The sequence below is a fragment of the Buceros rhinoceros genome, unplaced genomic scaffold (genome assembly GCF_000710305.1).
Source record: "Buceros rhinoceros silvestris isolate BGI_N320 unplaced genomic scaffold, ASM71030v1 scaffold11170, whole genome shotgun sequence".
NCBI classification, from domain to species: Eukaryota; Metazoa; Chordata; class Aves; order Bucerotiformes; family Bucerotidae; genus Buceros; species Buceros rhinoceros.
In genome coordinates, this window is record NW_010389053.1 from 21,343 (window position 1) to 37,291 (window position 15,949).

The following is a 15,949-nucleotide window of genomic DNA, read 5'->3' on the forward strand; positions in this document are numbered from 1 at the left end:
CTGCTGGTCTCACTGTTTCACATCATTATATAAAAGCATGTCCTAAAGTGATTCTCAGTACAGCATCCTACCTCCACCTTTCAGGAGGAGATACATCTTGTTAATCCTGTTCTCTAGTCTACTTCTTTCAATTGGAATGTATTTTACATTGTTGCTTATACAGTTTCCAGTGAATAACTTGGAGTAAAAACTGCCCTGATAATCTCACATAATAATGCTCTGCTGCATCTCAGTCACTAGAAGTTTCTATTGTTTTGTCTCCTAAAACATTTTGCTTTTTTGGATTTCCTCTTCATTAAAAGAGACTAAATGTCATTGAATGAATTTACGTAAAAAGAAAGAATGCTTTGGCAGATGCGATCAGTTTTCACAGTGGAGTGAAAGCAAAGGCTGTACCCCTTTACGAGTCAAGCTTTTCCTTCAGTTCAAGATACATGTTCAGATAATATAATTTACTAGACCCTTACCTGTCATCTTTTCTGAAAAGATAATGCTTTGTTAGAATTGCTTTTCAGGTTGCTTTTAACACTTAAAATATACATGAAATAAAATAGCCTCTAATTATCATGACTGTCAGTTTAATTAGAAATGTTTTAGTGTTGCATAAAGAATGAAAGTCACATGTAATGTCTGAGTGCATCAAAAATGTATGACCTAGTAAATACAGCACTCATGTAAAACACACATCCAGCATGTTACTGTAACTAGTATAAGAACCTTGCCAAATCATTAATTCATGAGTACTTTCTGTTATGATCTGTATTATCAAACATTGGCCCTCTTCTTTTTCCTTGTTTTAGGTACCAGCAGACAGGTGTTAGGTGGCTCTGGGAATTGCACTGCCAGCAGACAGGAGGAATTCTGGGAGATGAGATGGGATTGGGCAAGACCATCCAGATAATTGCCTTCTTGGCAGGTCTGAGCTACAGCAAGATCAGGACTCATGGTTCAAATTACAGGCAAGTGCTCCTCTGCAGACTGTCAGTCTGTAGAGCTCAATTAATATTTCATCAGATGTATTGCTGGTGGAGGAGGGTCCTGTGAATTATTAATGACATTTCAATTACAATATTCCTTTAATTCTTTTAGTGGGGGACATCAAAGGAAAAATTTTACGAGGCAATGGAGCTGTAGGGCAGGAAAAATTAAACATGTAACACTTTTAATGAATTCCAGGCATTGATGCTTCATTTTGCAGATGAGCCACACTAGATATTTTGGGTCAATACAGTGTCTAAGGTTAGCTTCCACAAATGGATTGTTTACAAACTCAATTACATTAATATCAATAGTTTACACAATATGGAATTTTAAATTGGAGGTAATACCTTTAGTTCCATTTATTAAATTTTACATTAAAATATTTGTTCTGGCAAGCCACGAGGTAATGCTTTACAGGAAGTAACAAGCTGATTTGCAAAGAAAGATCGAGTTTTTGATCGTCAGGGAATTCTCCATGCCAAAAACCAGTAGTAATAGTAAAAACAGTGACTTATACAGAGGAATTTTCATCTGCTTTTTTTTGCTGTTGTTGCTTTTCAAAACTATGTTAGAGTGACTGGCCTTTCTTATAAGATCTTTTATGCTTTATTGTTATTGAACAGTGCTTTAAAATTCCTTCTTCGCAGGTGAAACTGCTGGAAAAAATACTCATTGGTGTCCTTGGTTTATAAACACACACATGAACAATACTTGATTTTTCTAGTTCTGCTGGCCTGTTTACCCGATGTAAATGACTACATGCAGTTAAGCAAATATCACTATATTTGTATTATATTAAACAAAAATAATTAACTTTATAGAGAGGCATATTTAAATTATGTTCAGCATATACATGAATTGCAAAATAACACTTTAAAGACAAAATATTACTGTCTTTTCTCCAGTTGCTTCCTACTGTAACCTTTATATAAAAAACTCCAGGTTCTCCATCACTTAGGCCAATTGATTTATTTTGATGTGGCTGTCTGATTTCAGGATGCTGCTGTACAGATTGTTTTGTGTAGGCACATTCCCTGCATCAGTTGGAGGACCACTGAGTTGATGGAATCAATCCTTCTCCTGACGTTGTTACACAATTACGTCTTAAGACCTAAAATACTGCAGTGAGACTACAACAAAACCTTGAAAAGGCCAAAATCTAACTGCAGACCTAAGTCGGGAGTGTTCTTGCTGTGTGTAAGATACTGTGTTCAGTTTCATTTTTGGCTGGTGCATGTTATTAAGACCATCACGATAGAAACTCCATGGGAGGAAACCATTTCTCCACCCCTTATTGTAAAGAATATTTTTGCAGAAAATTTTACTGATAGAAAACAAAGCTAAATATTTTGAGTATCAACAAAATAGAAGTTTCCTTTTGTAAACCACTTCTGATTCCGATGTTTTTCTGGTTTTGAAGGAGCCTGAAGACTATATGAAATAGGGAACTTCTTGTTACATGAAGTATAACTATTAGAAAAGTTAGAATGTCTCACCTTTAACAATAATTGAGCCATAAGCTGTGGAAAGGCAAATGTTATGTAAGGTATCAGTATAAGTGTTGCAACTATGGTGGTGTAAGGGTGTAAGGGAAACAAGATTTATAGAGTGGGAAAGATTTTTTGCTAGACAAGCTGAGAGAATTGGAACAAGCAGCAGCTTTCAGACCAATGGTCTCCTCACAATAAAAAACAAAGCAGCAGCAAACTTCAAGTAACACATCTCTAGCCTGTATCTAGGTTCAAATCTGTTTGTGAAACCTGTCGAAGGGCTTGGAGGTCCACAAGTTCACTTGCTTACAAATACATTATTTTGTTTAACAAAGATGTCATCTTTCACTACAGACTTTGCTTCATTTATTTGAGAGATCACTCTGCCATAAAGTGTGTACGCTGATTATTTACTCATCTGTGCTCTTCAAGATCTGAGATATAATCATACACATTAAGCATTAAGGCTTAGTCTCTACTATGAGTGGCAAAGAGATTAGGTTTTATGGTGCTTACATGAATAAAAATCCATTGCCCCAGAAAATCTGTATTGCTCTTGCTGCCCTGTTCCTTTATTTTCACTAGTATTTAGTTGTCATTTCAGTTTCAATTTGAAGACATGATTTGCCAGTGCTTGGCAGTACAGTTGGTTATAATGCAACATGTTTTCCTCTGCTAATTTTTGAGTACTTAGAAATTATAAATATAGTATGACTACATCTTTGTTTTTCTTGGTAGTAAGTTGCATGAGTAGATCTTATTTGCAATTCTAATCATATCCAATTAAATAAGAAGTAATAAAGTATACTTGCTGTGAACTGAGTTTTATAAACCAGAAGCAACAGAAGAAGAAAGAGATTTGGGTATGTTGATCGTACATGATATTGACCATAAGCTGTTAGTACAGTGCAACTGTGGAAAAAGGACAATACATTATGACAATATATTTGGGGATGGGGCAGTATTAGTATCCTACTGCAACGCACCATTAAGACTTTGGTTTGGAATTTTATTTGGGTCACCTTTGTTCAAGGAAAACAAGTATAAATTGAATTGGCAGCAGAGCAAATCTGTTGCAGTGATCAGGAGAATGAGAGATGCCTCCTAAGTGTAGCAACCAGAAGTGTGTGGTTTGGTTAGTTCTGTGAAACAGCACAGTCTGGAAGAAGTTAGATGACTCTTTTGTATAAATTAATAAAAGAGAAGAATCAAGTGTTGGCTAGTGGAAAGTGGTTGCAGCCAGGCTAGACACAGAAGAGGTTTCGCACAACTGAGTGGAGGGGAAGTGGATTTTCTGAAAATTGATCAAAGGGAGTGTGAACTCTTTGTGTAAGCTGAGGGGGAAAAACAAATGGATAAACACAGCATGTGAGCTAGTTTGATACAGACCAGGGTGATTTGTTACGAACCATGAAGAATGAGAAACTAGTATGTTCTGGGAAAGTTGGCTTTTTTGCTATAGATACTCACTTCTAAGAGCTGTAGCAGTGGCTGTTTGGATTCATAGCATAGTTGAAGCTATTTTTTGCACCTCCATCTTCAAACTTCCCCTTGGATTGCTTGGAGTGTTTTAAGACTATGTAAGGTTCTGAGATAATATTTTTTCATAGTGAAAGAGGTAACCAACATCCAGGTTGTTATTCTGCATATGTATAAGCTTTTAATAAAGAATACTATTTCCTAATAGTGGCAATTTCTGAAGGCATTAACAAGTTGGGGTTTTTTTAAAGTAGGATATCGCTGCTGTCTGGGAAATCCTAAATTGCTACATGTGTGTGATCTTGAATGTATACTGTGCCCTCTTGAACTGTGTCTTTATTACCACTTGAATAGTAATGGTCAGCCAGACACAGATCAGTGTGTGATAACAGTAGCTATTGCCTTTGTTTGCAAAGTCATTTTATTCTGTTTTTTAAAGAGGAAATATATTTGAAAAATAACTACTAGTAACCACTACTTAGTATATTTCCTATATGATTGTTGGTACTTGTTTGTGATGGTAATATTTCTTGTTTGGCTGTTGTACCAGCAATTTTTCTCTTCTTAACCGTAAGAGTGGCTCTGAGCATAAAATAGAGATTTTTGTTTCAAACATCCTCAGTAATTCTCAAAAACAATCATATGATTATGCGTAAGAAACCTGAGAGACAGTGTAAGCCCAGCTCAGACCTCAGCTTCCATGGGTGATACATTCTGCTTCTTTAGAGTCCTTGTCTTGTCTGTAAATTATGGTGGTAATAGTACAGTGTACTACTAACATGAAGCAGAACACCTGCGTACAAGTCCACTTGTGAGACTCTAGCTACACATTCTTTTTGATAGAAGTAATAAAATCGTTGTTTGTTAATGATTTCTTTTCTCTTATAGAAACAGCAGTCACCCAAACCTGATTTGTATTACCACTGGAGGAAGTTCCCTTATGCCTAATTTCTCTTTCTGTGTTTATCTTGATAGATGCATCCATTAACTGTTCCGTGGGTAGGTTCATACAGCAGTACCCCTTTCATCTTCCTTTAAAAACAAACTTCCAGAAAAACAAAGTGCCAATTAATTGCCATAGTTCTCATATTCTACTTGATCTATAAAGTACGTCATTTTCATATGTGTGTATTTTAATTAGCCACTTAATATTAAAGCATTGTTTTTTCTTGAATACTTTTTTTGTAGGTACAAGGGATTGGGTCCAACAGTGATTGTCTGTCCAGCTACTGTGATGCATCAGTGGGTGAAAGAATTGCACACTTGGTGGCCTCCATTTAGAGTCGCCATTCTTCATGAAACTGGTTCTTATACTCTCAACAAGGTAATGTTTGACATCCATTTTGTAATTCCAGAAGCTTATCTTTCTTTCTTCTTTTCCGTGCTAGCCAAAAAAAAAACCCAAACAAAATCCCCTGTTCCCGAATGTTTCTGTGCATGCTTGTGCTCTTTCTCTCATTGTTTTAAAAAAACAAAAAGTTCACTGTGTTGTATAGATTTGTTAGGAAACCGGACAAAAAATTCATTTATATTATGGTGTAGACTTGCATTGCCTGAATAAATTAAACATAGTGACAGGTTTCTTGCTGGACCTTTGCATGTCCATGCTAGAAGTTCATGATTAGACTGCTCGTACACCATACACACTCATGCTTCTGCTACTGCTGAATTCTTTCCTTGTGCTTCTGTGAATCGGTGTATCATTGATCTAATATTTAATGTTTTGTTTGCACAGGCAATTTCTCTTCAGTTAGTTAGTATGCCAGTTGACATCATCTAGTCTCATTTTCTTTAATGACAGCGTTACTTTGTTGGTTTTCTTTTTTCCAAGCAGTGCTTTTCCTGTCTTTTAATTCTGTCGGCCAGTCACTTAACATGCGTGTTCTTACTCCATTTCTTAAGTGGACAAGCCTGACTTATCTGATGTTTCAATCCTTGGTACCCTGCAGGAACAAAGCAAGGAAAACTTGCATTTTTATTTTCCCTTGGCCTCATATTTCAGATGCTTTAATGGATTTTCAGGATTCAGCAAAGCATTTTTAAATTTCTCTTTAAATATTTATTTTCTTGTAATAACATTAAAATTATATAGTGCTTAATTGCACTTGATTAAACGTATTCTGAGGTAATTGATGCAGTTACAGTACATGGCAAAAAAGGAATAGCACGCTCTAATGTGCTAATAGCTTCCTGTTGTTCAACTAACTTGGTATGTTTTCAAGTCCTAAAAGTCTGTTGACCTCAATAAGACGCTCACATGTCTTCCTAAATTAAACCTTGAGTGCTTATTTTGGGTTATTTGTTAATTAACATACCTGACAGACTAGCTCTTCATCTTCTGATTCTTCCATCTGCAGGAATAGTCATGTTTTCAGGAGTTCACCTTTTTGTTGTCCTCCCACAAATACCTACTCAACAACTTAACATAAGGAATTCTGATAGCATATGATCACTTTAGATAGGTTCAGTTCTCTAAATTCTGCCTGATGCCTCATCCTCTGACAGCTGCAACAGTATGCTTTAAACAAGTGTCACTGATGATGTGATCTTCACCTCATGCACAGGTTTTTCCCTAGATGCTTCTTAATCAGAGAAGAGCAAGCTTATGACTAACGTAAAGTAAAAAAAAAAAAACAAACCAAAGCTTTCCCATTCTACTTGTCCTTATACCTGCAAGAAACATTTACTACTAATTTATTAGTATAAATAACACTTGTACACTGAGTAGATCGCATAAAATCCAGGCCAGGAGACTTACCTCCTGCCTAGAATTTCTTTTCAATATACATTCTTCCTATGAATACATTCATACTGATCTGATCTTGTGTCAGTTCCATCGTCTGATAACCTACACAAAGCAGACTCTTGTGATGCCATATGTTAGCTTTATATACTACTCATCCAGGGACCATTCTGCCCTTATGCTCTGGCATGAGGCATAAACTCTGAGAAAAATGAACATTGGGGTTAGACTGTGTAAGAATATACATTTGTTTTTTGATTGAGATTTATTTTATATGGCCAAAAGCCAAGTCACTGTGCATTTGTGGTTTCAATGTTGCATAGACCTGTTTGGAATTAAACTGACACTTCCAGGATTCGCCTGGTTCTCTGTTACTATATCGTGGTTTATCAGAAAGTAAATGAGAAGAGTTTTGTGCTGGACAGCTAACTCACCAGGATACAGGATTGGAGAACTGAATGTTGTTATCTGCTTTGGAGTGATAAAGGTCACTTCAGCCTCTGGGCTAACAGAGGTTGGAATGGTCTGGACCAGTGGAAGAACAAAATTGTCCCCCAAATTAACTGGACATCAGACAATGAAGATCTTAATATTAGCAAATACTAAAACTTTCAGCACTGATGAAATTATATGCTTTTATGAATAGGTATTTTCTGTTGTACCTTCTAAGGTATCCAAGCATCATTGCAAGATCCTGTCCCTCAGCTCTTTGACTCGCACACTGAAATATTTGCTCAACGGTGAAGAGTGGGAAAGACATCCATTCCAATTGTTTTATCATACACTGATGCTAAGCAATACCTTGCACATCTTGTCAGTTAGTGACACTTCTTTAGAGTTACAAAAGAACTTCTGAGCAGGGTGGTAAGTGAAAGGCTTACTAATATTGCCTTGGCATATCCTCTTTTCCCAGTCCATTTTGGTGTTCTTCACAAGCATCTTCAGGATTTTCCACAATAATAATAGTATGAAATAACAGTCTGAATTGTAAGCACAAGGTTGGCTTCAAATCTGGTCAGCCTGTTTCAGATGAGTCACTGAGACATCCTGCTTAGATATCTCTGCTGCCATAGTATTTCTGTAGATTTCTAGCATATGTAATGCTTCAAAAGAGAAACTACTTCATTCCTTTGTTAAAATAACAACGTAGACGATTTTGGCAGTAAGGGAGTTCCAATTTCACCCCTTGAAGTATGACTAATAGTTTAAAGGCCTTCAGCTATCCACGAAGGATGGTGGAAGGACGACACAATAGCAAGTTGGGTAGGTTACCAAGACTTTAGACATAGTTTAAGGCATTTAGATGAAATTTAAAACTTTCTTTTTTTAATTATTATCTGTGATCACAGAAGATCATTTGGTTCTTCTATAACAAAGAATTTGCTTAAGCTGGAAGCAGTAGAGGTCTTCCCGTGTGGAGGCAGTTTTCAGTGTGAACAAGGTATAGCATTTGTGGTTAAATATGTCCTGTGGTGCGGTCTCATGCTATTGACCTCCTACTATGGTTTACACTCAAATCTGATGTAGCTTAAAGTGACTTGTAAATACAAAGTACTCCAAGACCTCTAAGAATGGGAGAAAATAAAGAAGTAAATCTAATGTTATATATCACAAAGACTGTTTTATTTATGGTATAGAACAGAAGATAAGGGGAAGAAAGCTCTGTAAGTGTAGGAGAAAAAGCTTTCTGGACAAAGAGCTTGTCTGTTGTTTCAAAACTTCTGATGACACATGAGCATTTGTAAATCATAGGATGTAAAAGGCAGCATGAACTTTGGTTATCTTGGTTTAACATATCGCATATGGAAGGAGACTGTATTTTTCAATATCAAGGGCGAACTTCGTATTTCTTGATCTTTAGAACAGGTATCACTAGTCTTAACATTTTTTTTCTGATGGTCCTAACTTTACATTCCCTTATTCTGGTCAAATGCTGGACACACAATGCAGCCCCCGAGAGCAATGCTGATGCTTGCAGCTGTGGAACCATCTATTTGAAGATGACTTTGCACACTTAAGATTTTAGACCTTCTACCCTCACAGTCAAGTATACAATCTACATGTAAAGATAATGAGTTGCAGAGGTCGCAGGTTTTGGCATGACTGCATAGGGAACCTCTATTTTAGCCAAAAGCTCTATTTCTGAGTTAATGACCAAACTTGCATAAAGTTACTGTCACGTCACAAGAAGTAGCATTCTTGTTAAATAAGTAGTAAGTGCTCTAGCTATTTTTATTGCAACGTTTACATTATTAAACATAGTAATGTGTTCTTTTGAAGCCTCTTTAGATTGTTTTGTTGGAGGCAGGGAAATAATAAAGAAGTTTTATAGGTTGAATTTATGGATCTCTGGTCTTAATGGTTGGTTATGAGAAGTGATAAGCCTGTTGAAGAATGCATTTTTGATTCACAAGTGATATATGGTTGTGTGAGTGACTAGATATTATCTCTAATAATCTCTAAGGTAATGTCACACTTGCCTTAAAGGTATCTGAATGTTTAGAGATCTTCATAATTATCACTAGTCTAGTTCTTTAGGTTCACTCTTAACATACACGTTTCTGTTCAAGAAAATTATCATTTTTAATACATAATATTAGAGAAGAGTTCAGATCCTCTTAGGTTTTTTTTAAAATATTACTTTATGCTTAAAAAGATAAACCTTATTTCTATAAGCATCAGTCCAAAAAATTGTCCTGGTTTTATTACTTCAGAAACAAATTTGTAGTTACAACAAGGTGCAAACAGGGGAAAAAACCATTTGCTTAGAGGTGTGTCCTTGAAATAAATCATGTATGTTTTAGCTTTAAAAAATGGTGCTTGCCACAAGTCTTTCAGTCTTTGTCTGCATCCCAATGAAGACGAGGAACACAATCAACTTAACTCCCTTAGTAAGGAGAAAATACTGTCCTTGAACTGTAAAAGCCTGAAATACTGTGCTGAACAGAACTACAAGATCAGAATTACTCAATCTACTCGCATGTTCCTCTATTCATCAGTGTATTTTAAAGGCCAGAGTTCAGAATTTCAAAGCTAGGTAACTGCTGTGTAATCTTTTGGCATTAGCAGTTGTCTCTCTTAAGCTGATTTTTAATTTTTTTTTTTTTTTTTTTTGGTTTAACAGTGCATGCCCCCTGAAATGCTTCATTGAAGTATATTTTCTGAGGGGAAAAAAAAATGAAACATGCTTGAATCTAAATAAACAGGAATTGTGAATTAAATAATACATTATAAAATAGCATAAATTCTGAAATGCCACAGCCTCAAAACAGTGTACATGCAATATTAAATCACATAGTCACAGAACTGTAGGGGTTGGAAGGCACCTCTGGAGATCATCTAGTCCAACGCCACTGCTAAAGCACTAGAGCGGATTGAACAGGAACACGTGCAGGCAGGTATTGTAAACGTGTTACCATATTTTAAAGTATTTAAAATTATTCCAAGAGCTGCAACTAAAGCAAAGGCAACCTCTGAAAAAGTACCCAGTGTAGTAAAAATGAGAGTTAATAAGCGTTGTAGTGCGAGCTGATAAAATTGTGGTGTTGTATTTCTTCATTGTCAGCACAAATCCTTGTTTATTAAAAATTTAGCTTGAAGGAAACTTTAATTAATTACAGGTTCAGTAAATCCTGACTAGGATTCTGCTGTGGTGTGTTTACAGTGAATGGCCTTCATGTGCCTGTGTTTCACTCCTGTTCTCTCTGCTACCTGACAACGTGATTTATGGCTGTTGTTTTCTACTAGTCCACTGTTTGCCCTCTAGGAGGGATTGGTCTCTTGAGCCTCCATAATAACAGCAGCACTTTCACAAAACATCTTTTAATGACAACAGTGTAGCACTCTGTAAGTCAGGCTAATTGCAGACATACCCTATTAATTGCAAAAACTAGGAGAGGTTACATATTTTACAAGCTTTTAATTTGAAATCGCCCGAGATGATTTGTCTTAAGTGTTTGGGTAGAGATGTCTACAATATTCTATGATAGTCCATTGCTGAGACGGTAGGACACGGTTGCAGACTATGGGCAATGTACCAGGTAGAATTAAGCTTTGGATGTCCTCACCTGTCCAGAAATCTTGCTCTGTCTGTAATACAAATTGTTCTAAAGATTCCATTTTCTTTTGAGAATCATGACATCATCATTGAGTAATGTGACATGGATTTATCAGGAGGTGATAATCAGAAAGTAGAAATTCTTTTAACAGTTAAAGGCAGAAGAGCTTTTTGAATCTTGGGGCATGTCCAAGCAAGAAATTTTACAATAATAGATCATGGACCTTTAGCACCATCTGAGCCTTTGAGATGGATTTTTCCCTTTTGTTGGTTTTGGTTTTTTTTCTTAATGGCACTTATAGTAATAAGGGTTTTGTCTTTCTGTTAGCAAATTCAGTGGTGATTCTACTTTTTTTTTTTCTTTTACATTGGGTATGTTTATTTTATCCAAAATTGTCTCCCAGCCTATCATCTTCTGTTTAAGTCTTCTGGATTCATATGTGGAGGATAAATGCAAGAAAGACAAGTCTCGAATACTGTGAATGCTGTGCAAGGTGATATAGACTGTCCCTGCCCTACATTATTTACAGTTATAAAAGCCAGTAAAAATGTGAGGAAGGGATATAGCTTACAACAGAAGCACAAAATTTGAAGATTAATGTAAAATATATTAATCCTATTAAGGAGAAAGATTTGACAGAATTTAGCATTAACCAAGCAGAGTTTCATGATTGTTTTTCAGATGTTCACTTGTTTAATTTTCCTCTGATCTTCTAGATCTTAGATAGAGTACACAAAGCTGGGTTTATGAGATGAAGAGAACTTGAAGAAACAGATTACTCTGATCAAATTTAATGTTTGTTTTTTCACTTACAGCTTTTAAAAATTAAAAATAAAACCCACTGTTTCCTTCTAACCAGGATTCAGGTCAAATTCGGATCTGTCGTCACACAGTATTCAAGTGCTTCATTCTTTTACAGATGAGATAAGAATCATATAATAAAAATCTTACTTCCTTTGCAAAGTAAATTACATACATCTGCTTTTTCAAAACTTTTCATATGTACCTTGGGCAGCAAACCTGTAGTTCAGTGAGTCTGAGTTGTCTGTCTCACTGTTACTGACAACGTGCTCTTTTGCTTTTAGGTGAAGCTAATTCAGGAAATTGTTTCATGCAATGGAATTTTAATTACGTCTTATTCATACATTCGACTGATGCAGGATAACATCCTCAGCTATGACTGGCATTATGTGATTCTGGATGAGGGTCACAAAATCCGCAATCCAAATACTGCAGTCACGATTGCATGCAAGCAGGTACTTCATAAAAAATAAATGAAATATTTTAAGCACTGGGAGGAGGTTCCAAAATCTACTAGTCTGTATTAATACTTTATCGTAAGAGTATACATTTGATCGTTAAGAATAAAAACATAAATCATGATGGTCTGTATTTGACTATTTAATTTACTTATTTTTAATGACTTCACAGCAATAAATTTACAGAAGTATGGTGTAGAAAAAAAGCCAAATTTTAAACTGTGTAGTAATTTACTATTAGGGATAAATGACTGATTACTGGCGTTCATTTTCTGCTAACAGTTTATCGACAATATGTTGCAGAAAGCTTTTTATTTCAGGAATATGAGGCCGTGTATTTTAAAATGAGAATTCACTGATGGTGAAATTTAATATCCTTTGAGACAGGAGACAGGTTACACAATGAACCATGAAAATAACTTGTTTTGGTTTTGTGTTTTTTATTCATAGTTCCGTACACCCCATCGAATCATCTTGTCTGGCTCCCCTATACAAAATAACCTAAAGGAGCTCTGGTCCCTCTTTGACTTCGTATTCCCAGGGAAACTGGGAACACTTCCTGTGTTCATGGAGCAATTTTCCATCCCAATAACCATGGGAGGATATTCCAATGCCTCTTCTGTCCAGGTAAATGCATTGAAAATATCACTTTGCTTGAAGGGAATTATTATGTTGTTTCTAAACTGACTTTTAATGTACTTCATGCTGTATGTTCTAGACAGTAACCCCAAAAAGAGTTGCATGTGTGTTTTAGTGCTGCACAAATGAAAAGGACTATTCAACTAATTAAGACCTTTTTATTTATACAGGGGTATAGCTTATACACAAAATTTTCTTGTGAAAGGCCTAAAGTTTAAATCTTTGGAAGTATTCTTTGATATAAAGATAAGCAAATTGGTATGGAAGGTGACTGGTCTCATATTTCTAGGTATTTAAACAGAACTTTCCTGTTTGGTATCAAGCTTTGGCAAATTATGCAATTAGAGGAATCCTTACATCTAAACTGAAAACTATTTTCATTTAAGAAAGCTAAGTAGGTGTTGGAAATCTGAAACTATTTCATTTTTAAAGTAAAAATTATTTGGAATATTATTTTGAATAAGTATGTCTATTAATATTTGTAGTTGTGGTTCTCGGTGTTAATGACTTAAATATTTTTCAAATTAGCTGATAGATAAATTCCCTGCCTATTAATCTGCAGGCTGTTTCACATAAATGTTACTAAACTTGTACCATTTAAAATATTCTTTGTAATATTTGGCACACATACATTTCTGAAGTTTTATTTTCTTCTTATGTTTAAGTTCTTCCCCTGTCTAAAGCTTATTAATTTTCTAAATTGGACAGCAAATTTGTTTTTTACGTATCAATAATTTATTATATACTTCATTTTGCTTTAAGAGAAATGAAGGTATTTTTAGCCATTAGGTACAGTTAATACCCATCTCACACATCCACTACCCATTATAGAACCATATGCTCCATTTAAGGCCAGAGTGACCTTTAGTTTCTGTGATCATGAGGATTTTCTTGTACCGATTTTTTTAATAGTCTCAAGTGGGCACTAATCTTCGCTTATTGCCTAGTAACCACTATTGCTGGAGGCTTCTTTTTGATCTTCAGGATATCTGTTAGCCATTTTTCATGAGGTTTTTGGTTCTATGCAAGTGGATTTTTTGATTGGTTTCTAGAAGAAATATCTAATTTCTGGTCTCTTTTAAAGTCCACTAAATTATGAAAGATAAATAGTGGTATCTGAGAAAGACTTACCCAATGTTATTGTTGCTCACATTAATTTTATTGCAGTTCATGTTTTCTTGAATATGTAACTGTAGATCCACATAAATCATAAACCATCTCATTTTATTAGGATTTATTACAAACTACGGAATTTTACTTGTTGCTAAAATTAATATCAAGAACCAAAATACAACTTTTGCCTTTTCTTCCTTTTCCAGGTAAAAACTGCATACAAATGTGCCTGTGTGTTACGGGACACCATAAACCCCTACTTGCTGCGAAGAATGAAGGCTGATGTGAAAATGAGCGTTTCACTTCCAGAGAAAAATGAACAGGTTTGCTTATCTTTACTGTTAGATCTGAGCCCTCTCCCTCCCCAAAATCCAGTCTTTCATGGACCTCTGGAAATAACGTGGGGTAATAGGAGATGAAATGCTGTTTTAACTAAAGAAAAGATGTAGAGCTTTCAAGTTGCATTTTCTTTTCACCTGTGTTCTGCGTATTAAATCATCGTAGTCTTGCAGGTACACTCTCATCTCAAAGGATACATGAAGTGTAGTCAGGTCTGCTCAATACTGTCCTCCTAGGTCACAGGTGCATACAAATGAGTCATCCGTGGGATGTTTCCTATGGTGCATCTCTTGGACACTTTAACAATTGTTTTCTGCTGTAAAAAGGTTAATATGGGCAGCAAATAGTAGAGAAATACCTGATAGGAGTTCATAGTGCAAGCTAGCTAGGCCTCTACATTCTAATAAGTTTCCAAAATATTAGCCTTTTTTATCTAAAACTGTTTACTCTGCAAAGAGGTGGGATGTTTTCTGGGAAACATTCTGATTCAAAGGACAGGAGGTTGAATGGATTATTTCAACAACTGAAATTTCTAGAAATCCTCACTTGTAGTAATTACTAGATTCTTCTGCCACTCAAGTGTCAGTGCTTCAGGCTTTCTTGTCCTCTCCTTACTCCTCTTCTTGCCTCCTCCCTGCAAAAGAGAAGACATGCTAGTCTTTGCCAGACAGTGCTGAAAGGTACGTGATAAATTAGTAGACCACACTCAGTTTCTGCCACTCAGTTTCATTAGACCATTCAATCTAATGATATTTTTTTAATCAAAACTCAAATTTCTAAATACTTTAAAGAGCCTGGGCTACTAACTCTAATGAATGCAATCATAAACAGGTAAAATAAATTTTATTTTTGTTCTTGTCAATCACAGGGCACTACGTAAGTTTGATTTACAGCATAATGTTGGGTGCCTTGCAGGATGTGAGGAAGTGATTTTGTTCCATTGTAGCCCATCAGAAAAACCTTTATATGCTCACAGTCAAAGGCTAACAACAGAACAGATTATGTGTGCTAACCTTCCCATGAGATACCATTTGAGAATTTGCAAGTTGTAAGGGACACGACAGACAAGACACTGGAAAGCCTTTCCTATAAACTTATCTTTGAGAGAATGCCAGCGTTGCACATTTACCTCATTAAAACTGGAAAATGGCAGCACTTCCAAAATTAAAGCAATTTGAGGGGGAAAAAAGTAACAACTGGGAAAGGAGACAGGAGAATTCATGAAACACATCTTCATTATTATATTAATTTTCTTAAAATTCTGAGGCTTTTTATTTCTAATACTTGCTATGCAGTATGTTTTAACTTAGATGTCAGACATCTGTGAAGCTTCATTGTAGCACATTGTAAAACTTTAAAATTCACTCTTACTTGGAGTTTACAGTTGGACTTGAGTGGTTCTTTTGTTTGTTTTGGTAGGTCCTCTTTTGCCGTTTGACAGATGAGCAGCGTAAAGTCTATCAAGATTTCATCAGCTCTAAAGAAGTTTACGATATTCTCAATGGACACATGCAGGTTGGCATTAACTAAGTTTGATGACAGGTGGAGTTTGATGGTTGAAGTCATGGACTGACCTTTGCATTCTTCTAGCTGGATTCTGAGTAGAAAGGGAAGCAAACGCATAGATCTTATTTATGCTTTTATGGATGTCTTTTTTTTTCTCAGAAAAGTTCCCTGGAATATGTAGTTAGTGATCCATATATGTAGCGGCATGGCCAGATAAAAGTAGGAATGGAATGGGCTTCACAATATGTTTGTGATCTTGGGAACAAGTCAAGGCTGGTGGATGACGTGCTGTAGGTGACTGCATGCTTTTAACCAATTGCAAAAAGTGAAGCAAAGGGAAAG

The 15,949-nt window shown here is 35.7% G+C and overlaps 1 protein-coding gene across 1 annotated transcript in view; it reads left to right on the forward strand.

Annotated features, from left to right (window-relative positions):
* LOC104490396 (DNA excision repair protein ERCC-6-like) overlaps nt 1-15,949 on the forward strand; it is a 55,553-nt gene that overhangs the window by 20,577 nt on the left and 19,027 nt on the right. The window contains exons 6-11 of the mRNA XM_010132675.1: nt 801-959; nt 5,139-5,274; nt 11,837-12,007; nt 12,461-12,637; nt 13,969-14,085; nt 15,521-15,616. Of these exons, the coding sequence (XP_010130977.1) occupies nt 801-959; nt 5,139-5,274; nt 11,837-12,007; nt 12,461-12,637; nt 13,969-14,085; nt 15,521-15,616 (856 nt within the window). The remainder of the gene's footprint in view (nt 1-800; nt 960-5,138; nt 5,275-11,836; nt 12,008-12,460; nt 12,638-13,968; nt 14,086-15,520; nt 15,617-15,949) is intronic.